At 35.7% G+C, this 27,243-nt stretch overlaps 1 protein-coding gene across 1 annotated transcript; it reads right to left on the bottom strand.

The window, feature by feature from the left end:
• Positions 1-245: 245 nt before the first annotated feature.
• LOC138693278 (zinc finger protein 678-like) lies at positions 246-27,243 on the bottom strand. Its single transcript, XM_069817134.1, has 6 exons — positions 27,181-27,243; positions 20,763-20,834; positions 18,631-18,725; positions 12,869-13,006; positions 4,629-4,711; positions 246-3,897 (listed from the first exon to the last, which is right to left on the bottom strand). The coding sequence occupies exons 3-6, from the start codon at positions 18,718-18,720 to the stop codon at positions 2,487-2,489; spliced, it is 1,722 nt and encodes a 573-aa protein (XP_069673235.1). The 5' UTR covers positions 18,721-18,725; positions 20,763-20,834; positions 27,181-27,243; the 3' UTR covers positions 246-2,486.

The raw sequence follows: 27,243 nt of genomic DNA, 5'->3' as shown, positions 1-27,243 counted from the left end.
GAGCAGTTCCTCAATGGAAACAGAATCAGATGACTTTTTCAGCTTGCAGTGCAAAGAATATAATTATCTATTCAGACAAAGGTACAATTTATACTTCGTTAGGACTTGTGTATGAATTATAACTCTCGAGAGGAATCTCTGATACGTACATTCTTCTAGAATTATTATAACAGTGAAAATAGAAAGCTAGCCTATGCATAAAAAAAATAACAAAACACAGTTCCTTATTACATATAAATCTGTATTACATTATATTATACAAAACAGACCTATAGAAATATTTCAATTTGTGTTGTGTTAATTAAAAACTGAAAATTATTACACCTTCAAAGTGTACAATTCATCTGAGGAAGAATGAATATTTATAATTTGTGAATTTGGCTGCGTGAAAAACTTTCTTATAGATTGGATTGCTGTGGCTAAATGTCTTTATTGTGAATGTCTATTTTTCTTCCTAGTAGTGAACCTTATTTGCTTATCTTTTCACAGTTCGATTATGTTTTTATTTGCTGAATTGAACTGCTTCCAAAATCAGTTCATCTACTCGTATATAATCTTGTGTAAATAGAACACAATCTTGCTTCCGGATATATCAGAGACTTCTGTCGTTTGACTTAATCCTATAATTAGTTCACAGTTTGATTTGATTTCAGTGTGGACATTATAAGGTAGTTTTCTTCCTTCATACATACTAAAAATTAAGCAATATGTCCAATCTTTGTTTTTCCTTCTGGAAATATGTCGGAGTTCCAGTATGCAGTCGCCAAGACGATATATTGCAAGGACAGGTTTCTTCTTGTTGTTAGCTTTAGAGATGATTTGTGAACATATGGCTGTGCATTCATGTTTTACTACAAGAGTATGTTGTGTAAATTAAGTGTCCTGTTCTCCTTTTCCTTTAAAAGAAAATATTAGAAAAGATACTACTACAATTTCTTCTCAGAGTATTATAAGCTTTCACGAGAAAATTCCGATGCTCTTACCAGGAATATACAGCAGCTGAGAAGTATTATTTTCAAGGAAATTTCCTATTTTCACCAGTTACAAATAGCGATTCAGTATATACCTTCAGCAACTATATAAATAACAATTTAAAACAAGAAGTTTCAGCATTGGGACCCAATCTTCAATTTTGCAGATGGGGATACTACACTTCTCTAACAAGCAACCGCACTTAGAAGGCACGTAACTCAGAAATCATTGTATTTGTGTATTAAAGTCTCCAAATTTTCCAGCTGAAATTTACATCAACACATACATATTTTAGCTGATTCTAGTGTAAACACATATATTCCAATTTAGGGTGAAACATATTCCGCAGATCTCAATTTCCGACTGTGCAAGGAACTTAATTGTTTAAATTTCCAGTTCCCGGTTAATTCTTTCCGCGTACATCGCATTTCAATGTTCTGTCAGCTGTGTGGGCGGACGTGATCGTAGACATACCCCGTTTGTGAAAAACAATTTCCGCAGACATCGATGGCATTTGAACGATTTTAATCTCTGTGAATGTGTACATGTCTGCTTAAAGCTGACGATGCTGAGAAAGAAATTCCACTCACCTCGCATTTCAATGGCATTCGCCTACGTGTATGTGTGCATGTCTATTTAAAGCTGACGATTGTGAGAAACATTTTCCACTCACCTCGCATTTGAATAGCCTTTCGACTGTATTCGTACGTGTATGTTTAAAAAATACGATATTGAGAAACATTTTTCACACATGTCGCATTGTAATTGCTTTCGCCAGAGTGTATGCGTGCATATTTGCAACTCAAGCTTCCATATATAACTCCCTGTAAAGTTGATATGAATAATTTCAAGGGAAAAATTGTTCCGTGGTCGGTTATCGAACCCGGGACCTTTGGTTAAACGTACCAACACTTTACCAACTGAACTACCCGGAAACCCTACCAGACTCCAATCCAATTTTTACCTTTATATCCACAGACCTCAAAGTGGGCTGACAACCATCGATCAACTAATACTGAGTGCACTCTGTGAGACTTAAATTGTGGTTTTCTGTTAACGAACAGTAACGTGTATTATGTAAATCAAGCTTTCAGATGTAACTCCCTGTAAAGTTGATTTGAATTATTTCGAGGGAAAAATTGTTCCGTGGTCGAGTATCGAACCTGGGACCCTTGGTTAAACGTACCAATTGAGCTACCCGGGAACTCCACCAGACACCAATACAATTTTTCCCTCTATATCCACAGACCTCAAAGTGGGCTGACAACCGCAAAGCACGCAACATTGAGTGCACACTAACTCTGTGTGACTTAAATTGTGGTTTTCTGTTAACGAACAGTAACGTGTATTATGCAAATCAAGCTTTCAGATATAACTCCCTGTAAAGTTGGTTTGAATAATTTCGAGGGAAAAATTGTTCCGTGGTCGGGTATCGAACCCGGGATCTTTGATTAAACGTACCAACAGAGCTATACGTGCATATTTGTTTAAATCTCCAGAAGCAGAAAATTCATTTAACACTCATCACATTTAAATGGACTTTCGCATTTGTGGATTCGTACATGTTGAGTTAAATGTCCTAACTGTGAGAAACACATTCCACACACCTCGCATTTCAATGTCTTTTCGCATGAGTGAAGGCGTACATGTTTTAATAAATTTGACGATTCTGAGAAACATCTTCCACACACCTCGCATTTGAACGGCCTTTCGCCTGTGTGAGTGCGTACATGATTAATTAAACTTCCGGATTGTGAGAAACACTTTCCACAAATCTCGCATGTGAATGGCTTTTCGCCTGTATGAATGCGTACATGCTTCTTTAAAGTTGACGAATCTGAGAAACACTTTGCACATATCTCGCATTGGAATGGTCTTTCGACCATATGAGAGACTACATGTCTGTTTAAATTTGACGATTCTGGGAAACACTTTCCACACTCCTCGCATTTGAATGACCCTTCGCCTTTGTGAATGCGTACATGTTGAGTTAAATGTCCTAACTGTGAGAAACACTTTCCACACAGCTCGCATGTAAATGGCCTTTCGCCTTTGTGAATGCGTACATGTTTAGATAAAGTTCCAGATTGTGAGAAAGACTTTCCACACACCTCGCATGTGAATGGCTTTTCGCCTGTGTGAATGCGTAGATGTTTGTTTAAGGTTGATGATTCTAAGAAACCCTTTCCACACACCTCGCATTTGAATTGCCTTTCGCCCTTGTGTAAGACTACATGTCTGTTAAAATTTGACGAATCTGAGAAACACTTTCCACACTCCTGGCATTTGAACGGCCTTTCGCCTTTGTGAATGCGTACATGTTGAGTTAAATGTCCTAATTGTGAGAAACATCTTCCACATAACTCGCATTTGAATGGCCTTTCGCCTGTGTGAGTGCGTACGTGTTGAGTTAATGTTCCGGATTGTGAGAAACACTTTCCACATACTTCGCATGTGAATGGCTTTTCGCCTGTGTGAATTCGTACATGTTTGTTTAGAGTCGACGATTCTGAGAAACACTTTCCACACAGCTCGCATTTGAATGGCCTTTCACCCTTGTGAAACACTACATGTCTGTTTAAATTTGACGATTCTGAGAAACACTTTCCACATTTATCGCATTTGAATTCCTTTTCGCCTGTGTGAATGCGTACATGTCGCTTTAATTCAGTCAGTCGTGAGAAACACCTTCCACACACATCGCACTTGCATGACTTCTTTATTGTGTGTATTTGAAGATGAAGTGTTAGAGATTGCGATGTTACAAAACCCTCGTTGCATATATCACACTTGATAGAATTACGGCTGACGTCACCAATGTTTGAACAGTCTGGTCTGCTGCTACCACACTGTATAAAATTGTCTTTCTCACGATTAATGCTGGCATCTTCACCAGAAACATTCTTTCCAACAATATGTAGAATTCTGAAATTAACATAAAAATTTATCAATCTCCGCAAGTAACCAAAAGATAAATTACATAAGTTATTTTGGAACAGTTCCTTGGTAGGAACGCTTAAAAAATAACAGCAACTTGCAATACTTCGTTTCAAAATAACAGTGTCTCTCTGATATAGTACATCATACTTTCTGTTACAAAATACTCGTTTCACTTTTGAAACTACATAATGATAACACCTGTTCCGCACAATGGGACAGCATTAGCAAAATTGGAAGCAGAAGTGGGAATCCTTTCGTTAGAAACTGAAGTAAAAGATACATAGTAAAGATACGAAGAACTTCATTGAAAAACGTGACAGATAATCTTGAAACTGATGTTAATGAATATAGGACTATATCAAACAGTTATTAAAACGATTTCTGGTTATAATATTTTATCTCTATTGTGAATTTTATCAAGATGAATGAAAATATATAGGATAAGGTTTATATAAAAATGTTTTCCATTTCTTAGTTTCATTACCAATTCCAGAATTAAACTAAATTCTGCTCAAACATTACTATATTGAAACTACACTAAGACAGCAGAGAATGCATATTTTTTTATTTACAAAAAAGCAATGAGGTTAATGAGATATTAATAATATTAATAGTAGACAAAAACCGGTATGATAATCATAACGTTTACTTCCTACATTTTCATTGAACGAAGTTCTTAGAGCATAGAAGAAGCAAAATCAATACAATATACATACCTGTCAGTCAACACTTTATCCTCTTCCGAAATTACTCCCACTATCTGTGGCTGCTGAACTCTGTTCACATCCAACAAATCCTCCTGAAAAAAGTAAATAATGAAGGGAGCTTTAACTGATCATTCACTGATTTCCAATGTCACACACATCACTATTGAAACCTAGTGAATCCAATCTAACTTTTCAGTAAGGTTGTAATGAGTTTTGCACAATATCCACTTGGTTCCCACAAACTGCATTCATTTATATCCTTCATGCATCCTTTCTTAAATCCAGGCCATTTGTTTGTATTGTAACGCATTGGAATCAACTTTCAACCTCGAAAATATGTGCATGTCATGTATTATAAATGGCCTGCAAAAAACGTAACTGAATTTGCAAGAATATTTTGAGTAAATAAACAGTAAAGAGTTTATATATTGAAACAATAATAGTTGAAAGTTTTATCACCTCAAAATGCTGACTATCTAACACAACTCCATCTTTTGATATAAGATAGGAGAAAATAAATAATTTTCCATTACACTTGCAAATTAATTTGTAATACAGATTTTTGCTGCGGATTCAGAAGATTCATAATCGCGAATGTTTTGAGGTATGCAAACTGAAATTTGATTTTGCGATCTTGTAAAATTAATGAAGAAATCGGTTTCGTGGCAGAGAACGATGGTTATGGAAATCGGTGTAAATGCCAATTTTATAACTGTAAGACCAGAACATTATAAAAAAATGCATTGTCAAACAAGTTATGACATTGACACTATTATCATTATTATTATTATTATTATTATTCTACAAACTTACTTTTTAACAAAGTTAGAGGACTTCTAAATCACTCATGAGTTTTTAATAAGCCTTTACATCTGTTTGAACCCATCATTCAACGTCTAGCATTGTAAATGCTAGATCAGTAATAACAAAATAACAAATTTCGTAAACTTAAAATGCACTCTGTTACTAGGCACAATTTTCTCCGCGTATTCGAGGTAATTTTCTGTTCCCAGCCATAAATACAATTCCGAATTAACATTTTATTTCAAATCTAAAATGAGAACTGGGCAATTTGTGAACGTAATGGCAAATAATGTCAAACCCGTTAATGCAATACGAGACTTAAAAATGCGCTATTGATATTATGTGTATACTGAGACTGAACCACTCACGTCAACTTCTGTTTTCACCATAGGAGAGCTAATAGGCACTGGTGTGGTGTCTTCAACCTTTATATCTGATTTGATATCGTAACTCTGTAATAATACCGATGCTCTACTACTTGGTGATGCAGGGTAAGGGATAGCGCCATGACTGATGACATCATATCCAATTGTACCGTGTGGACGAGACAAAACGCCACTGAAGCTACAGAAAACTAGTTGACCGGAGTACCACTACCTGCTCCCGGGTTTATTGTCCTGTTATTCTCAGACTAGATCCCGCACAAAGTACATATGAATTAGTTCGCAAGGTCTAATTAAATGATTAACAGAAATCTAGCAATAACTCATCATTTTTTAACCGTTCTCGTGAGCAGTAATAATGAGTCCGCCAATTTACTAAGACGTGTGCAACAATCGAGAGAATATTCTCGAATTACCAGATCCCGCGCAACAAAATATAAGTTGTGTCTTGAGGTACAGCACAGAACAACACACTTTTATTTGTAATACTTTTGCAAAAAAGTCTTCGTGGAGGTGTCGCTGTAAGTTTCGTAGTGAATTTCCCAATTCCCCAATGCCAGATAAAAACAACAATATACCGACTAATAAAGAAGTTCAAAGAGAAAAACCTCGTGTGAATAAACGTGTATTAACAGAGGAGAAACTGTACGAAATAGGTTTTCGGTTAGAGCAAAGCCCTCACAAATTTTTGCGCCGTTTAGCACAACAGGTAGAGGTATCTAAATCATCTGTTCAACTCGCCACTAAACTATTAAGGTTTAAAACCCGTGCGTTTTTTTCATCTACCACCATATGGTAGTACCTGAATGACATGGTTACATTTCTCTATGCGACATCACAGAAACGTAACCATGTCAATCAGGTACTATCATCGTGTGGCAGATGAAAGAAACTCACTGTCCGATATTACCCGATGTCCGATACTACCCGACTCTCCCCTATGCCTAACTGGGAGTCAGGCCACAAAGGGAAACATTGAAGGAGGAGGGTTCGGTCCGGTGCTGTGGATTGAATTCGGCGTTGCTTTGTGGTCAGAGCGCTTGGTACGTAGAACCAAGGACCCGGGTTCAATTCCCGGCGCCGAAGCGAATTTTTCTCCTCAAATATTATTGTTAACTCTAGAATGCTATCGTCATTGAGTAGTACTGTATTGCTATTGTTGATACGTAAAAATGACGTTTCGAGGAGGGGTTATATTGGGAGAGAAGTGACGATACGTATAATGAAGCAATTACTATGGCAATGTGGAGAAACAGGTTTGAGTTCATTTTCTCATATATGCATTGTCGTCACATTGGCAGTTTAGATAGAAATGATAAATTTACGGAAACAAGAACTCTTCCAAAAATGCTGAAGAAAATCAATAGACTTGAATTTAATTTAATTTAACGAGCGGGGGCACTATGGTCCAGCACTTCGACCTGTCTATTCGACAGCTCTACCGCGCTATTGGAATGATGTAAATGCCTAATTTGGGAAAAATTGGAGAACCCCGGGAAAAATCCTATCTGCGAAATTGTCCGCCACAAGTATAACAATGGATTTTTTCCAATGACAAAATCCCAGACCTGACCGGAAATCGAACCCGGGCCACCTGCATGACAGTCTGAATGTCTGACCATTCAGCCAGTCTTTCACTGGTAAACAGATGTTGCTGTGTTTGCAGAAACACTGCTATGACCTTGTGTTTGCTCTCCACACGCAACGTATTATCACCCCATTTCTCCTCCTCTGACCCCTCTTCTTCAACAAAGCTATGCTGAATTATTTCTGCTCCTGCTGCAAGTTGTAAACCCGATAGATTATTAGGTGTTACATCACGTTTGACCCGTGAATCCTCATCTCTTACGTCTTGAGTGGCATTTGTAGGCAGCATTATAGCGATATATCTGTATTTCATATGAAATTTCGCCTGTAGCATAATTTTCAAACACAGATGGCATGTCATGCAGGAAAATCCACTAAAATTTGAAAAAGAGACTCACTTTCAAAACAAATGGAGTTATTCGTATTGTCCTTTTAAAAAGACACATCAGTTTTAGTCATTGTAATATCGCAAAGAATTGATATCACAAACGTATTGTGGTTTCACGTAATATTTATGTTTATTAGGAGTCGTTTGGTCTATAACAATTTGTAAAATAATTTCTAAATGTAACAATATTTAACTTTGATATCTAATTTGCGTTTCGGATGCCATACCTAAATTAAAAAACTACTCTCACGTCCACATCCAAACTCAACAATCACGAGAACTCACATTACCAGCATTACCACACCTGCAAGCCTCTAAGACCAGTAATAGTGAAAAGCAAGTGCGCTAACTGTAGAAAGGGAAATTTGAAATATTGACCACTATCCTTTTAAAAGGACAACAGGCATATCTTGTTTAAATTGAGTTAACCCTGGCAGACATTTGGCTAAGAACTTAATTCATATAAATGATGGTATGTAGAGATTCGTCTCTATGGACGAGGAAAACATTAGTGAAGACAATTCGTTTTGTTGTCAGTAATTAAGTTTTCGAGATTTCCGAAAAGTCTAACAACCAATTAAATTAAAAATAGAAGCAAAATGGAAAACTCGGGCAATTCCGGGTGCTTTGAGCTAGTAATATATAACACAGATTGTTCCAGCAGATTGGTAAGAGTCATACTCGAAGTGGATTGAGATATGGAACAAGAAATATATCGTAACTGTGAATTCTAGTAAATTTTTAATGAGGCCAATTTCGTGATAGATACAAAAAAACATTATGACCAATCAAAGTCAGTAATAAAAGCTTTAAATGCTCATTTTACGAATGCAGTTCATGAAATTATTTGTATGAAAAAAATCTAAATATGGGACAATACAGCATGCAGTGTGAATTAATTTACAAGGGGCAGCGGGTCAGTTACTTAAGTGTGTGGCGTATTTTTACAGATTTTTGTGAGACAGAGTAAACCCAAATCGTTCATAAAAAAGTATTATTATTATTAATATTATTATTATTATTATTATTATTATTATTATTATTATTATTATGGTTAGAATTGTATATACCTTACTACCGATGTCAATGTTGCTACTAATTCTCTGTCTAAACTTGTAAATGATGCTATATCTAAAGCTGTTCCTGTCACCTTTGTGAAAAATTCTCACTATCCTAAATGGTTTTCAAACAGCCTACGTCAACTCATTAAGAAAAAGAACAAAGCACATATAAATTTCAAAAAAATATAAATCTGATCACCACTATCAAATTTTCTTATACCATAGAAAACAAGGCTTTGATTAAGTCTGATAAATTTAAATGGTTACAATCCATTAATGATAGTTTAAAAAAAGAACCCAATAAATTTTGGAAATATGTAGAATCTTTTCCGAAATCGAAAAACATTCCTAATGAATTTATTATTAATGGGATTCACATCATGGATCAAAGAATCATTGCAATGCATTTGCTAGTCAATTTAAATCAATTCAGACTAACCATAAATCTAATTTTCTCAGTTGCTAGTCTAACATTAATAACTTTTGACCCACACATGTAATCTCTTGTGATGATGTCAGGAAGGCCATAAAAAATGTCAAGTCTAATAAATCTATGGGTACGGATGGTATCCCTAATTTTATTATTAAAGAATGCTCCGAAATTCTCATACCTGTTTCAACCTACACTTTCAATTTGAGTTTAAAAACAGGCATATATCCTTCCCTTTGGAAGGAAGCATCTATTATTCACATATACAGGGTGTTTCAAAAATACGGGGCATAATTTCAGGTATGTATTTCCCACATGTAGACAATCAAAATAGTTCATTACAACATCTGTCCGGAAATGCTTTGTTTCCGAGTTATGGCCTTCACAACATTGAAATTCACTGGAACGTTTTTCTTTCCGCTGGTAGTTAAATTACAGAAGATGTTCAAAATGTCCATCTCCTGCTTGAATACAGACCTCACATCGATGTCTCATTGACCTGCGAACATGATCCCATACTCCAGGAGTACTTGTAAACAGACTTACGGGGCAGGCGTACACAAACTTCCTGGAAAAAACCATACCTCATGTTTTAGAAGACACTCCACTGATCAATCGTCAACACATTCACTTCTTGCATGATGGCGCTCCTGCACACTTCAGTCGTACGGCTCGCTGGTACTTGGATCGAAAGTTTCCTGATCGATGGATAGGCAGAGGTGGCCCGATTGCTTGGCCTCCACGCTAACCTGATCTGAACCCTCTCGATTTCTACTTGTGGGGCCATTTAAAATCATTGGTTTATTCGTCTCCGGTGCCTGATTTGGAATCCCTTCGGAATCGAATTGTGGCATGTTCTGAGGACATACACAATACTCCTGGAGTTTGGGATCGTGTTCGCAGGTCAATGAGACATCGATGTGAGGTCTGTATTCAAGCAGGAGGTGGACATTTTGAACATCTTCTGTAATGACAATGGCCAGCGGAAAGAAAAACGTTCCGGTGAATTTCAATGTTGTGAAGGCCATAACTCGGAAATAAAGCATTTCCGGACACATGTTGTAATGAACTATTTTGATTGTCTACATGTGGGAAATACATACCTGAAATTATGCCCCGTATTTTTTAAACACTCTGTATAAAGCTATTATAAGTAATTATAGATCTATTTCTACACTTAATAATTTCTAAAAAATTTTTGAAAAAAATAATTTATGAACATATTTCTTTTTACGTGAAAAACAAAATCAATTCGGCACAACATAGTTTTACAAAAGGAAAATCTACGACTACTAATTTAGTACCTTATCTCAGTTTTGCTATGCCTATAGTTGTAACTCAGGGTCAAATTGATTCCATTTATTTTGACTTTAGCAAAGCATTTGATGTTGTTCCCCATAATATATTACTGAGTAAATTAAATTCTTTTGATCTTACCACTAACTACCTGGACTGGTTTGAAAATTATGTGTTAGACTTGAAAATTCTAACTCTGATCCATATATTAGTTTATGCGGAGTTCCACAGGGTTTCACTTTGGAGCCTCTATTATTTTTATTATTTATAGACGATATCTGTAAAAAAATAAGTTCTAACTGCCTTTTATTTGCTGATGACTTTAAAATAATTCACAAAATTAACGTCTGGCAGACTGTATAACTTTGCAAAATGATATAAACGCTATTGAGCTATGGTCTGCTGATAACGGAATGAAAATTAATGAATCAAAACCTTTTGTCATTTCCTTCTCTAGAAAAACCACTTTGCTTAAATTTAATTACACTCTTAATAATATCAACATTATAAGGAAAGACTGCATTAGAGACCTGGGATTTCTACTTGTTACCAAATTACGTTTTCATAATCATGTCCAATATATTTATAATCATTCCATTAGAATGCTCGGACTTACAAGGTCTATAACTTATTTTTTTCTACCCCTGCTACTCTTGTAATTCTATACTATACATTAATAAGATCTAAACTTGAATATACATCTGTTGTCTGAAATTCTATTACTTCAACTGATTCGGTTAAATTGGAAATCATTCAAAGAAAATTTATGTCCCTATGTACTTTTAGGTTTTTACCAAATTCATCAGTTTTCAATTATAAGCGTAGTCTACTTGTCAATATTTTAACTTTTGTAGCCTTTATGCTAGATGTCTTGAACTTGACTACTTATTCTTTTGTAAGGCCTTAAAGGGTGATAGTGATTGTGACTCCTTCATAAGCAATATCTATCTTCAGACCCCTTCGAATGGTTTAAGATTTCAAAAAATTGTTTATATCTACCAGCCGAAATATCTCTCTCCAGTTGTCAGATGCATGAAAGCTGCCAATTTACAGTGTATTAATTCTGATCCGTTTAATGTATAGTTTGTTGTTTGGTTATTCTTATATTAAGCACACCCATCATAATCACATTCATTTCAAGTTCATCCGTTTGTGTTGTTTTTGAGCTGTTATGTATAATGTATTTTGCAGTTATCTATTCATTTTGTCATCATTGTTTATTTGTAGTTGTCTCTAATTTTAATAATTATTTGTATGCACTGTTTTTGTAATTCCTTGTTGACTGTAAATCTCGTGTTAACTTTTATTTTGTGCTGAAATGTTATTGGCTTCAGGCTGTTGTACAGCAAAACAAACAAACAAACAAATAACTAGGTAAGTAGGTAGGTAGACATACAGACAGATAAATAAATACATAACAAACAAACAAACAAATAAAAAATAAATAACAAATAAATAAATGAGTGAGTGAATGAATGGAATGAATAAATAAATAAATAAATACCGTAAATAAATAAGTAAATAAATAAATATATAACTAAATAAATAAATAAAAAATTATTATTATTATTATTATCATCATCATTATATCATCATTATCATTGTTATTATATTATTATTATTATTATTATTATTATTATTAATATGACTTTATTCCAAACAAAGTGTGAAATCTATCGTGATCTTTGAATAAAACTTTGTATAAGTTTGAACTTTTCACTCAATGGCTAGCACAGTCATGCTAGACCAATAACAACAAAATACAAGTTTCTGTATGTTAAAATCACATCCTGTTCCTAGGAACAAGAATTTTGTAAATGCATTCGAGGTAATTCCCTATTAACTACAAGACATATAGTTTTTCTTAGCTGTTTATTTAACGACGCTGTATCAACTACTAGGTTATTTAGCGTCGATGAGATTGGTGATAGCGAGATGGTATTTGGCGAGTTGAGGCCGAGGATTCGAAACAGATTACCTGGCATTCACCCTACAGTTGAGGAAAACCTCGGAAAAAACCCAACCAGGTAATCAGCCCAAGCATGGATCGAACCCACGCCTGAGTGTAACTTTAGACCGGCAGGCAAGTGCCTTAACTGACTGAGCCACGCTGGTGGCTAATATATAGTTACGAATTGTTATTACATAACAACAAGCTAGCCTAAACGTGAGAGCTGTCTAAGTGTAGGAAATATTGGAAAAAGAGAAAACCGTTAGCACTATTACAGATTGTTAATGGGTCTGATATATTATGTAAAATTCACTGTCTATATCTGTTATAATGATAGTGAACCACTTACATCAACTTCAGTTTTCAGCATAGGAAAGCCGATAGAATCTGGAGCATCTTCAACTTTTATCTCTGTTTTCATATCATAGCTGTGGTCCAGGCATTCTTTCTTCATGCCCGTAGCTTCCAGACGCGATAAATTCCCTTCCTGCAGAACAAAAATGCCTAATTTTAGTTAACTATTTTTAAGCTGTCTACACGTGTACTAGCCATCATCTGGTTCTGCATGGCAGTCACTGGCTAACTCCCTCAAATCAGGCCACAAATTAGAGAAGAAAATTGGACGCAGAATAGAAAGGAGAGCTTAAGGTACACAGGAAATCCTTATTACAGACCTTGTGTTCTTCCTGGAAATAGTTCACATAGTGTAATATGTGTATTAGAATTACAATTACAATTACGATGTACCCAAGTACATATGATATTTCAGTGCAGAAACTAAGAGGTGGAACTTAAACTGAGAGGATTCAATCCAGTATCGGAATTTGAATCCGGTGTGATTTAGTGGATAGAGCGTCAGCACGTAGAGCTGAAAACCCGGGTTCGAATTCCAGTGCCAGAGAGAATTTTTCTCTGCTCCACCCATCCGTTATCATATGTGTACTAAAAGCTGATTTTTTCCTATACCGTGTGTGAAAATGTCTTTTTACGTATGTTTTATTATTCAGGGAAGTAACAAAGTATAATTATGCTGTGAATTAAAAGAATCAAACACTAACAATATCCAAATTCATGTTTGTTCAACATACAACAAGCAATCGTATTCACTTTTATAAACCACTCGAGAATATTGTGATGTATCTAAAATTTAACACCCTAAAGTTCTTTCCCCTTTAACAGTTACCATTACAAAGGTGTTACTGGTTGAGTGGATCAATGGAGTAATATTTTCTGTACTACAAATATTTACAATACAGTAACAATATACAATTAATAAAACCTTTATAGTGAAAGGCATTCAATAGCACACTCGAATATTCATAAATCCACATTTGAATTGTGCTAAGTTATTGAACAGTATCAATCATAGGGGTAACAGTCCTAACAATATTTTCTATATATGCAAGGCAAGTACAAAATGGTTATAAATCATGCCATTCAATTTTATATTTCCATCAGTATTAATGTTGTCATTTATGAGAGAATAATTCGATTAATACTTGCTCACTCCTAAACTTGGTCCTTATATGAAACCTACATTCATCAAGCTTCGTTATTTTCTTATCCAACAACATTTTAATAACCATGAATGAATGCTAAATTGAATTAAACTTTCACCCATGCTTCTCATGTACAATTACCCCAAGTAATCCGTGTCATTACCTGGAATACAATAACATTATCAGAGCTGTAATCAATATTTTTCTTAGCGCTTACACCTGTTTCATTAGTGTCACAGTCTTACTTGTCAGTAGTTCGTAGCATCTACTCCATCGATGCTCATCACCAGAGTGAAAGGACCTTACTGTTGTGGGACATCAGAGAGTACAGCGGATAACTACAATTATATCTTATAAATTATAATTCAAAGTAAAATGTTATGGGCTAATTATATACGCAAGATACAGAGCAAAATCTCGCTGAAATGATATCCAAGTTGATTTACGTTTGATACAGAGCTGACAAATAAAACTATAGCTGCCTAATGACATTTTACTGAAAACTTATTTAGATGACTACTGACTCAAGACAATGTCCACTTCTGAACTTTTAACCCGTATTAGTTACAGTTATTATGATTTAAAGAACATAAGAATGACATAGTGCTAAATAAGACGAACAACTCTGGACTTCTGCAGCCTAATTAGTCCAATAATAATAATAATAATAATAATAATAATATTAACAGTACTTACTTACTTATGGCTTTTAAGGAACCTGGACATTCATTCCCGCCCTCACATAAGCCCGCCATTGGTCTGTATCCTGATCAAGATTAATCCAGTCTCTACAATCAATTCACACCTCCCTCAAATCTATTTTTATATTATCCTCGAATCTACGTCTCAGCCTCCCCAAAGGTCTTTTTCCCTCTGGTCTCCTAACTAACACTCCATATGCATTTCTGGGTTTGCCCATATGTGCTACATGTCCTGCCCATCTCAAACATCTGGATTTAATTATGTCAGGTGACGAGTACAATACGTGCAGTTCTGCATTGTGTAACTTTCGCCATTCTCCTGTAACTTCATCCCTTTTAGCGCCAAATATTTTCTAAGCACCTTATTCTCATATACCGTTAACCTCTGTTCCTCTCTCAAAGTGACAGTCCAAGTTTCACAACCATACAGAACAACCAGTAATATAAGTGTTTTATAAATTCTGACTTTCAGCTTTTTTTGACAGCAGATAAGATGACAAAAGCTTCTCAACCTAATAATAACAGGCATTTCCCATATTTATTCTGCGTTTAATATCCTCCTGAGTGTCATTTATATATTTGTTACTGTTGTTCCAAGATATTTGAATTTTTCCACCCTTCACAGGACAAAATTCCAATTTTTATATTTACATTTCGTACAATATTCTGGTCACGAGACATAATCATATATTTCGTTTCTTCGGGATTTACTTCCAAACCTATCTCTTTACTTCCTTCATGTAAAATTCTCGTGTTTTCCCCAATAGTTTGTGGATTTTCTCCCAACACATTCACGTCATCTGTATAGGCAAGCAACTGATGTAACCCATTCAATTCCAAACCATCTCTATTATCCTGGACTTTCCTAATGAAATACTCTAGAGCAAAGTTAAAAAGTAAAAGTAATAGTGCATCTCCTTGCTTTAGCCCACAGTGAATTGGAAAAGCATCTGCCAGAAACTGACCTATACGAACTCTGCTGTACTTTTCACCGAGACACACTTTAATTAATCGAATTAATTTCTTGGGAATACCAAATTCAATAACAATATCACATAAAACTTCTCTCTTAACCGAGTCATATGCCTTTCTGAAATCCATGAATAACTGATGTACTGTACCCTTTTACTCTCATTTTTTTTCCCAATATCTGTTGAATACAAAAAAACCTGATCAATAGTCGATCTACTATTACCCCTAAAACCACACTGATGATCCCCAATAATGTTATCTACACATGGAGTTAATCTCCTCAAAAGAATATTTAAGAAAAATTTGTACGACGTCAACAAATGTGATATTCCTCGAAAGGTACTACAGTTAGTCTTGACCCCCTTCTTAAAGATAGGTACAATTATAGAGTCCTTCCATTGATATGGTACAATTTCCTGAGCATTTCAAGGCGGATTACATTAACAACTGTGGGTCTGTATTACTGAATCATCATGCAGGATTATCACCCAACCACTGACCAGTTGAGCATTGTCGAGAGTAGAATCAACACACATTTCATAATGCAAGACCAAATCATGAAGCCTTATTCCACACAGCTATGACGTGGTACTCTAGTTTAGCCTACTGAATATAAAATATGAAATGTATGCTTTCCTGGCACTGTTCCACAAACTCCTAAAAAAAAAATTGCATAGAAAGACATCCGTTTACAACTTTATAAACTGCTGTGTTTATCTAGGTTCTGAGTGACATGAAGGTGATAATGCTAGCAAGATGAGTCCACAGTTCATCACCGAAAGTTACCTACTATTGACTCTTAATGAGTTGAGGAAAAACACTGAAAAAACCACCAACTAGGTAATTTTTTCTAACAGGGATTTGAACATGGGCCAACTAGTTTCAGGTCAGACGTGCTAACCATTATTCCACAGCTGAATGCCATATGACACACTCCTTTTTTATAGCACGATAGAATTACCGATAGAGTATGAAAGTCATTTTTTGATGAGTATTTATGCTATGAATTGTTGAATTAGTTGCAAAGTTTTCACAATTATATAGCAGGAGGTTTATTAGTGAAAAATATAGTGACAAGTCATTGGGTATCATTTGAATTTTTTTTTTAATGGTCCTTCACGATTCACTAGATTTGGCACCTAATGTTATTCTAATTACACTTTTTTGTAGTAGGAATCTACTGTTACCATCTATAGAATTTCCCCAGAAATTATTCGAAAACTCATTATAGAGTGGAAGTAAGCAAAGCACTGATATGTACAATCTCTTGCATAAATCTTCAAGAAGAGAACCAGATCGCTAATAGAGTGTTGCAGTGTAACATACGTTATTTCTCTCACATTTGTATTTACATGGATTTAGACTGAATGCAAATTACGAACATGACAAGGAAAGTCAGAGAGGATAACAGATTACATAACCACTGCTAAACATAATTGCTATAAATTACAATTAAATTATCTCTTTTGTACACAACATAGACCTACTGCAAAAAGATGTCCTGTTTTAGCAAGATGTGACTGACTTCACATAGGCTCACTTCAGTTTGTTACCATATGATGGTTATATTGTAAAACTGCTAACTATAAACTAGGAGATACAGTAGCGCTCAAAAGGATTTTGTAGTTATGGTTTTATGTTGTCAGTATGCATGTAGTTATGACAACGCAAAGCACACAGCTGTGTCATTGTATGAGTAGCGTCACGTTGCTGTGGTTATGTATCTATGAAACACGCAAGTTCATAGAATAATAATATAAATGTATATTCCTTTACCTCATAAGTATTTTGTGGTTTGATTTGGCAGCATGGTATACATTAAATATTGGTGTTTAGGTATTTAGACAGTACTTTTTCATTTGTACATGCCATTGTAAGCATACCAAAACAAAAGGAATACTCTGTGGATGATACAGGCGAATTTGGTATATCTTCTACCCATAAGTTCGTGGAGTCGATGGCAAAAACAAGAAGGGTCAGTAGACAATAAGCCAAGGTCTGGACGTCCTTGAAAAACAACAGAGAGCTAGTATAGAATGATTTGCTGATCCATGAAAATCGGCTCGACAAATTAGGGATGATCTATAGCAGCACCATGGACTGAACCTACATATTTATTTTGTGAAACGTCACCTAGTAGCTTGTGATTTAAAGGCAGACGACCATCACGAAAACACTCATAAATCCAAAGATAGGAAGGCCAGGTTAGAGTTTGCAAAAAATGTAACAAACATGGAACACTACAGATTGGTATAAGTTGTTATGGAGTGATGAGGTAAATTTAATTCATTTTCTTCTGATGGTGTGCAATATGTACGTCGACCAAATAACCAGAGAGACAAGGAAAAATATCAGGTACCGACCATTAAACATGGTGGTGGTAGCATCATGGTGTGGGAATGTTTTCCTAGAAGTGGAGTTGGCCCTCTAGTCCAAATAGAAGGGAATATGGATCGTGTAGAAGTTACTCAAAAAAGGATCAGTTCCTTTCTGCCTTATTGGAAGAATGGTCACAAATTCCACACGAGCAATTGCAAAATCTTGGGAATTCAATGCCAAACAGATGTGCTGCTGTGATCAAAGCTCGGAAGTATGCAACGAAATACTGATTTTTTTCTCAGTGTCTAACATATTTTTGTTTTCTTATTACATACTTGAACTTACAAATTATTTTTGATCAAGAAGAATTTTATATTTTTTTTTTTTTTTGCGCTAGATAACTCTGTTTAAACTAAATGTATTTTCGTACTAAATAGATTAGAAATACATACTTTTCAATTGTAGACTGGCATTTTTTTCTATTCAATACTTATCTTTATGTAATTGTGACATATGTTTCCTACAACTTTTGAGCGCTACTGTGTATAACATTATGAGATATTGTACATTGTGATTCACGCGGAACACAGGAATTACACAACCAGTGACTGTCAATGTACCTCAGATAAGGGCTTCTGAGAAGAATCAGTGTTATCACTCAGCTGTATAGCCAACGGATCGACATCGGGTTCCTTCTTGATCATAGCCATTACAACTGTAACAGACATTTAGGTGATTGATACATCTGCATAATGTAAGATGATGAAACAGACATGTTGACAGTGGTTACACAGACGCACACGCACACACACGGAGAAGGGAGCACATTTGAACATTTTTATTCACATCCTTCATAAACTTTTTGAACCGAAATGGGTAATGATTATAAGACAAAGCTTAATAAACATCTCAGAATTTTATATTTGCAGAAATTACATATATCTGAAACGTTAACCAAGTCAGAATAAACTCTTGTAACATGTTCAAAACTGCCTCCTGTATGAGTTACCTTTAAGAGATATGGGGCACTTTTGAATAATATCCAAATCACCTGTTAAAGAACTAATTAAAGCTCAAATATATCATGTACAGAGCACTACTATGGTTACAATATTTTTTTTCTTTAAAACCACTGAAGTCCACATCAAAGAGTTTCACTTCCTACTGAATTCTCCGGTTGTATGAATTTCATGAGAATATCACTTTTCTCTGTCCTACTGCAGTCTTCAGATTTAGGATATGTAAAGTTCCACGTTTGTCGAAACCTCTTCATAAACCTGACATTGTCCACCTACCTCTTCCACTTGTCCAACAAAGAGAACTTTAGTTTCCTTTGTTGCATATTACGTCAAAAAAATTTTCCTCAGCGTCATTTCCTTTCTTTCCATGGCTACTATGTCTTGCATAAACCTGACACATTAGATGTAGCTCTTGACAGACTGATGTTCTCAGGTTTTCTTCTTCTGAGTTGTCATGTAGCTTCATGAAGTCCTAAAGTCTGTAAATTCCCGCAATTCTGTTATTATCCCAATCTTTGGTACATTTGCAAGCTAACTGACGAGCATAATCATAATGTGCTAATTGATTTATATTTATGTAAGTCATGTCACAATTAATCTTAATGCATTTAATAATATAATTAACTAATTCGGACTCCTGCTTCTCCCTGAACACATGTCGCGCGTATTGCGAACCATATTTTTCGCCTATGTCATCACCTTATTAAACGTCTTCATTTGGTAAAATAATTATGTGTGAGTCATGTCATATTTTGAAACTTCAGCACTTAATGAAAGCTTTCCTTCACTGGCAGACCTTGCTCTTTCTTGAATAACTTCAGTGGAAAATTCATGCTTGTTATTTTCTTTATGTACTATGTCCGAACAATTTTATGTTCCAAAAACAAATATAATATAATCAATAAATTCGTTATATTAAACTTTTAGAACTTTTTTTTCACAGTACTGTTGAATTAGTGTTGTGGAGCAGTTTTGAACATTGTTCAAATGTTTTCCGAAGGAATTGTTCAAATTTGCCCCACATGACCCTATCCAATATGGCCATTCATTAAAAGGGACAAGAATTAATATTTGAGATCTGCAATAATTTTCGAAAAGTGAATTCATTAGGCTCTAAAATTACATAATAAAACTGATCTCTGAAACATTCATTTTGTCAGAATATCCTTACGAATTCTGAAAACAATAAATATTACTTTCTAAGCACTTCAACACAAGCTGAGTTCACACCAATAAATTAATTTGAAGGAAAACGACAGCTAGTATATCAGAAGGGCTGCCTTCTGCTGTCAGTACAGGCAACTTCAAGAGAATTATGTGTTGAGGAGAGAAATTAAATCTCGTCTAATGTGCTCCCTTCACCCCTATGTATACCTAATCGAATTCAGTTCAGAAAACATTCTGAAGTTCCACCATATATACTGGGACATCATTTCGATTTTACTAACATTTGAAGGGTACACGGGAAAAACGAACAATGTCACATTTCCATTAGGGGTGAGATAGTGATCTATTTCAGTATATTACTGCAAAATTTACTGATGTTCCTACTTGAAATGAAGGAAATGACGAGAGTATCCGTGGTTTTAATTCTTCTTTACCACTTTTGGTAAAAATAACACTAACGTTTGTAGTAATACAGTGAATTAGATAATGACATCACCCTTAACAGCACTGTGACATTGTTCGTTTTTCCCGTGTACCCTTCATTTCTGATATTAACCTGGCTATACCTTTGGATTAACTGTCGAGAACCGGAAACACTGTTTGTTACTCCCTTCCACGACCAGAGTTTGATGACATTACTGTAAAACACAAAATCAATTTACTAGGTACAGGAGGGAAGAAAGGTGGTGCATACATTTACGTAAATTAGGAACTATTACGATTTTGAGTTTGATTATTTTCGTTAGATTTTTATTTAATCAAAGTAGGTTAAGTACAGTATTAACATTGTTTTTACTAACTGAACTACCCAGGAGGACGTATTCATAATGCAGAGTATAATATACTGTGTACGGCACATTAGCATACAATATAGAGAGTGCACTTAAATTGAGAAATAATCAAAATATGAATATTGCAACAAATTTTTTTTTAAATTCTCCCCGTTCATTTCAATACAGGCTTCAGTCCTTTTGTGCATGTTATCGAAAACGTTTTTATGTACATCTTCTGAAATTGAATGTATTGTTTCTTGAATGTAATTCTTAAATACTGCTATTGTTGTAGACTGTTTAGCAAACATTGTTTTGCAGTAACCCCAAAAGAAATTATGCAAACCATCAAATGAGGCGACATGGGGAGCCATAATCCTGCAAGCACTGAAATAATTCTATACCTATTCTATAACACAGCATCTTACATACTATAAATTCAATCTTCACTTTTGCCCGATCTCCACAGATAAATTTACTCAGACATGCTATCTATTGTCCATCCAAGTGATTATGTCGCAGAGTAGTAGAAAATGGGAAATCATGTTACAGTTACAGATTGATTCAGGGATTTTAGCCATGCAAAAAGTAAGTAGATAGACTAAGAGCGAGTTACTCGTCACTACTGGCGGGCTGGGTCACACAGGTCAGGCAGCACAGTCATAACACCTAAAACTTCCGTTTTATCACGTCGCAGTACACTCAGTCTTAAAACACAATGTTCTTTCACACATTCCGTTACTAACCACTAAGTCTGTTGACTAAACAATGTCATGATGACTTATATTTCTTGACATGAGTGTTCGTCAGCTACGGGCATAGATATTTTCATTTTTCCTCTTCCCTTTCCCCTCCTATGCACATTTGTGATTAAATTTCTTTTTTATGACGCAACACACAGCTCGCTCACTAGCCAAACCACCAAGGACAGGGGCCAATAATGTGGAATCGAGCTGTATTTAACGAGGCTCTTTTATTTAAATTACTCTAAACAGTTGTATAATATTACGTAGACGTCCAATATCTAACACCTAATGTCTTCAGAAAAGAGCTGAGACAGCCCAGCTATTAGCATTTACAGCAGAATCGGGTGAGGGGGACTCACAGTACCTGTGGGAAAATATGAATCAATAACGAATGCTCTTTCTTCACTGTAAAATACGAACATATTCCTGAAACGTACTATACTCACTCGCTCAGTACTGTTTACTATGACTGTAAGATGACTTTGACTGCATATGCGGTCTTGGTTCTTTGTGGAGGACGGATACAAGTTTACTAGTAGAAGGAGTGGGAGGGAAGTACAGTCAGGAAATCAGATACAATAAAAATTGAAGTAAAAATAAAATGATACCTCTGTATATATTCCATATTTTGCCAATAGCGTAAGCAATGGCAAAGATATAAATAAATGCTGGCCAATGCACAGCCATGGATTAAATATGTTTTATTTAACGACGTTCGCAACTGCCGATGTTATATCAGCATCGCCGGTGTGCCAGAATTTGGTCCCATAGGAGTTTTTTTTTTTACATTCCAGTAAATCTACTGACATGAACCTGTTGCATTTAAGCACACTTAAATGCCATCGATCTGGGCCAGGATCGAATCCGCAACCTCGGGCACAGAAGGCCAGCACTATACCAATTGCACTACCTAGGGTGCCCAGAGCCATGGATGGTGCAGCTATTTGGATGTATTGAGATTATACACGTCACTACACCTTGATCATTTAGTGTTCTACATCAACCTAATCGACTTTGTGGTTATAGAGAAACTGAATTATAAACCAAGGACGGTATTTTTTATGTGTTGTTAAGTAGGCCACATTATATTTCTTGTTGGCCTCGGTGGCGTAGTCGATATAGCGCTGGCCTTCTGTGCTCGAGGTTGCGGGTTCGATCCCGGCCCAGATCGATGGCATTTAACTGTGCTTATGTCAGTAGATTTACTGGCATGTAAAAAAAAACGCCTATGGGACAAAATTCTGGCACACCGGTGACACTGATATAACCTCTGCAGTTGCGAGCGTCGTTAAATAAACCATAATTTAAAAATATATATATATATATATATATATATATATATATATATATATATATATCTCCGGGATTATTTTAAATTACAAAGTATTGTTCTAAATTATTAAAGGACGCATTTGAAATGGAAACATAGTTGAATTACGTGGACATATATATATATATATATATATATATATATATATATATAAGCCTACATGAAATGGGTAACAGGCTGGGGTTCAAATCATGGTTCGGGCAAGTTACCTGATTGATTTTTTTCTGGTATTTTCCCTCAACCAATTGAGATAGAATTGTTAGATAACTTTCTGTGTTGAACCTCGGACTCATTTCGCCATCATTAATTCACATATCATAATTCATACCATAGCCTGGGTTAAGTTCACGGTGTGGCATGGTGTACTTGTACCAGAGCACAGCTGTTCAGCTGCTCAATCATTCACAGAATAGAAGTGGTAAGCACAATAAGACAAAGACTACAGTGCAAGCCTTCAGGTCCCTCCTCAGTACAAGGAGGAAAGAAAAAAGGTCGGTCATAAAGAGCTCTTCTGAATAAAGAACAGTCGAAAATTTCCACCTCCTTCAGCAAAGAAAATGAGTTACAGAAACAACAAACACAATAAACCCAATGAAATATTGTTACACCTATGAATGACAGGAATTCAGCCACTGCTGCACATTCCTCGGCTGACGACGTAGCATTAAAATCTTACTACCACTAAACATAAAATATTTTGCAGCAGAAAGGAAATGCACTGCCAATTTCAAGTCCGTTGATTTTCAAAGCTACAGTGAGTATAATTTCAATCATTATTTTTAGTCATGGAAAATAATTTTTTTACGAAAGTACGTTCGTATTGTTACCTGATCAAAAACTCATGTTTTACGAAATCACTTTCGCCCTAGTAACGTTACTTTTAATGCCAGGAACACACTCGTATTTTAAGAAAGCACATAGTCACTTTTAGTTCAGCAAATTATTTTAAAATGAAAGTACTTTCGTATTTTTACCTGATAGAAAACTCGTCTGATACGAAACCACTTTCGCGCTTGTATTTTATTTTTGGTGCAAGGGAAATATTTGTATTTTAAGAAAGTACTTCCATATTTTTAGTCCAGAGAAAATACTTTTTTTTTTTTCTTCTCGAAAATGCTTTTGTAGTTTTACTTGATGGGAAACTCGTCTCGTACGAAATAACTTTCGCTCTTGTGTAGTATTTTTGGTGCAAGGGAAACACAAGTATTAGCCACCAGCGTGGCTCAGTCGGTTAAGGCGCTTGTCTGCCGATCTGAAGCCCGCCATTATGATAGACAATGACGCACTTCAACTGCCAACGTAAAAAAAAAAATCACTACTTCACGACAACCACACTCAATCGCTTGCGTTTTCGATCAAATTCGTGCATGCACCGCTTTCCGGATCAACAAAGTTGAGGCTGTGATTCACAGTCAAATGACGGATATTGTTAACATCCAGGCCTTCATATCCCTTCCAGCAGTCCGTCATTATTGCGATTTGAGCGGCGACATGTTTTCTAATAAGACCAAGCAAAGTATCTTTGTCCCTCTTATTATTCGGACAAATCTCCAATCGCACTTCCTTCGTCTCACGATCTATCAAGCCCAAAACCCAAGAACCCTCCACAATACGACCAGCCTCAAATTTTCTACGTTAAATCTTGCATTCATCAATTTCCACTATATGATTCGGCCCTCCAATTCTAGGTTCGTTCTTGTAACGGCGATCCAGACTGTCTGAAAGAATAAAACTTATAGCAAACAAAAGCCTACAAAAATGTAACCTAACCTAACCTAACGCATCATAAGTCTAAACTAACCTAACCTGTCACTAAAATTCCAAACTAACCTAACCTGTCACTAAAACCTAGACTATGCTAACCTAACCTTTAACCTGTCACTAAAATCCAAAACTAACCTAACCTGTCACTAAAATCCTAAACTAACCTAACCTAACCTGTCACAAATAATTACGTAACGCATCATAAAAACCTAAGCTAACCTAACCTGTCACTAAAATCCTACACTAACCTTATCTTACATAACCTAACCTAACCTAACCAAAATTCTAAACTAACCTAGCCTAACCTAACCAAAACCCTAAACTAACCTAACTTAACCTGCCACAGATAATTATGCAACACATCATAAAAGACTAAACTAACCTAACCTGTCACTAAAATCCTAAACTAACCTAACCTGCCACTAAAATCCTAAACTAACCTAACCTGTCACTAAAATCCTAAACTGACCTAACCTGTCACTAAAATCCTAAACTAACCTAACCTGTTACTAAAATCCTAAACTAACCTAACCTGTCACTAAAATCCTAAACTAACCTAACCTGTCACTAAAATCGTAAACTAACCTAACCTAACTTGTCACAAATAATTACGTAACACATCATAAAAAACTAAGCTAACCTAACCTGTCACTAAAATTCTACACTAACCATATCTAACCCAATCTAACCTGTCAGTAAAATCCTAAATTAACCTAACCTGTCAGTAAAATCCTAAACTAACCTAACCTGTCAGTAAAATCCTAAACTAACCTAACCTGTCAGTAAAATCCTAAACTAACCTAACCTGTCAGTAAAATCCTAAACTAACCTAACCTGTCAGTAAAATCCTAAATTAACCCAATCTGCCATAACAGTTCATTTTCTTACCTCTACACACTTCCCTCAAGTATGAAAACCAATCCGCGATCGTTGACTCCGCTACATCTGGTACATTCGTCTCATCGCACTCCCTTATTGTTTGGGAGTACGGAAACTCCCCACAAAGTGGACACTCCATATTTGCGGGAAGCAGACCTTTCTCCCGGCACCACTGTTGCGCTTCATTTTTACTATTAATAATGCTCAGCTTTCTAATATTAATACGATCACCTACTGCAGCTATTTCCACAACCACGAATTCCCGCTCGAACATTAGAAACTAGCGCGAAACATTCGTAATGTTATATCGATAGCTATGAATGTATACATTTTAAATACCCGCTCAACCATCCCGCTGGAACATTGCAAACTAGCGCGGAACGTTCGTAATGCCTCGTAAGTTATGTTGGTATGACATGTAAGACGGCTGAAAGTGCAAGAAGAGAATACGCTCAATCCTCGTTCAACCCAAGCTACAACCGTTGTAGATTTACGAACAATATGCACCCATTCATATACACGGATTAGTATAGTTATCATGACCAGTTTAGCTCCTTTTGTCTTTCATATGTTGCCACACTGCTAAGATATCCTACTGTAATATTTTCGAACTCTTGTGAAGATGACAATCGGTTAGAATAGGACCGTCTGAAAAACTGATGCAATTACTCATCATTTGTTCTAATTTCCAAAATTTCCTTTGTTATGTTTATTAGTCGCAAAATTAATGGAGATAATGGAAAAAATGTTCTCTTCAATGTTATAAGAGACGCTATAAGCAATATGCGTGCTGTGAAGGTAGCGTAGGCTATATTGGTAATGTTAAATCATGGTGAATTTTCATAGCAATTCGAAATGGCGTGCCCGAGCTTGACAATTAATCGGAAATGTGGTAAACTACCTGTGAAATGAGAGGTGCGTTGTAATGGAAGTGCAAACGTTGTGGTTTCTAGTGAACAGGAACGGAGGGATATAAAACACATGATGCGATGTAATGTGAAGAACATGAAACATTGGCACTAAAATACTGAAATAGAACAAACAATAGTGGAATAAACACACAAATTTCATAATGTAACACCGTTTCTAAGTCCGGATTACGGTAGCAACTGACAGACTTGTACAGACGACATAAACAAAAAATCACTAGTTAGTCGGGCGCTGCACTTAATCGCTATCACCTTCATATTCACCTCCAATCTTACATTTATCCATTTCCGAACAATTTCCTTCCTTTCAATATTTCCCACTAGAATCCTTACCAAAACCTCTTACAAATTCGACAATTTTGTTTCAAAATCACCGGAATTACCTCGTCGCTAGTTTCTCCAAAAATACCGATATTGTGGTGTATTTTTTTTTGGTAGGTTATTTTACGACACTTTATCAACATCTTAGATTATTTAGCGTCTGAATGAGATGGTGATAATGCCGGTGAAATGAGTCCGGGGTCCAACACCGAATATTGTGGTGTATTATAAACGTACTTGCATACCCGTTACATATACAGCATGTATTTATCTGCGTCCTGCCAACTCCTACATTAGAATGGAACCAC

This window comes from Periplaneta americana, chromosome 17 (assembly GCF_040183065.1).
Source record: "Periplaneta americana isolate PAMFEO1 chromosome 17, P.americana_PAMFEO1_priV1, whole genome shotgun sequence".
Classification (NCBI taxonomy): Eukaryota; Metazoa; Arthropoda; class Insecta; order Blattodea; family Blattidae; genus Periplaneta; species Periplaneta americana.
The sequence above is the reverse complement of the archived record's forward strand: the minus strand, read 5'-3'. Positions and strand labels throughout refer to the sequence as shown.

Coding starts and splice junctions, on each gene's coding strand:
- LOC138693278 (XM_069817134.1), bottom strand. CDS start 18,720: ATGGCTATGATCAAGAAGGAACCCGATGTCGATCCGTTGGCTATACAG. Junction 4,712..12,868: donor TGCTGAAAACTGAAGTTGAT/GTAAGTGGTTCA, acceptor TACTTTTTTCAG/GAGGATTTGTTGGATGTGAA. Junction 3,898..4,628: donor GATAAAGTGTTGACTGACAG/GTATGTATATTG, acceptor TGTTAATTTCAG/AATTCTACATATTGTTGGAA.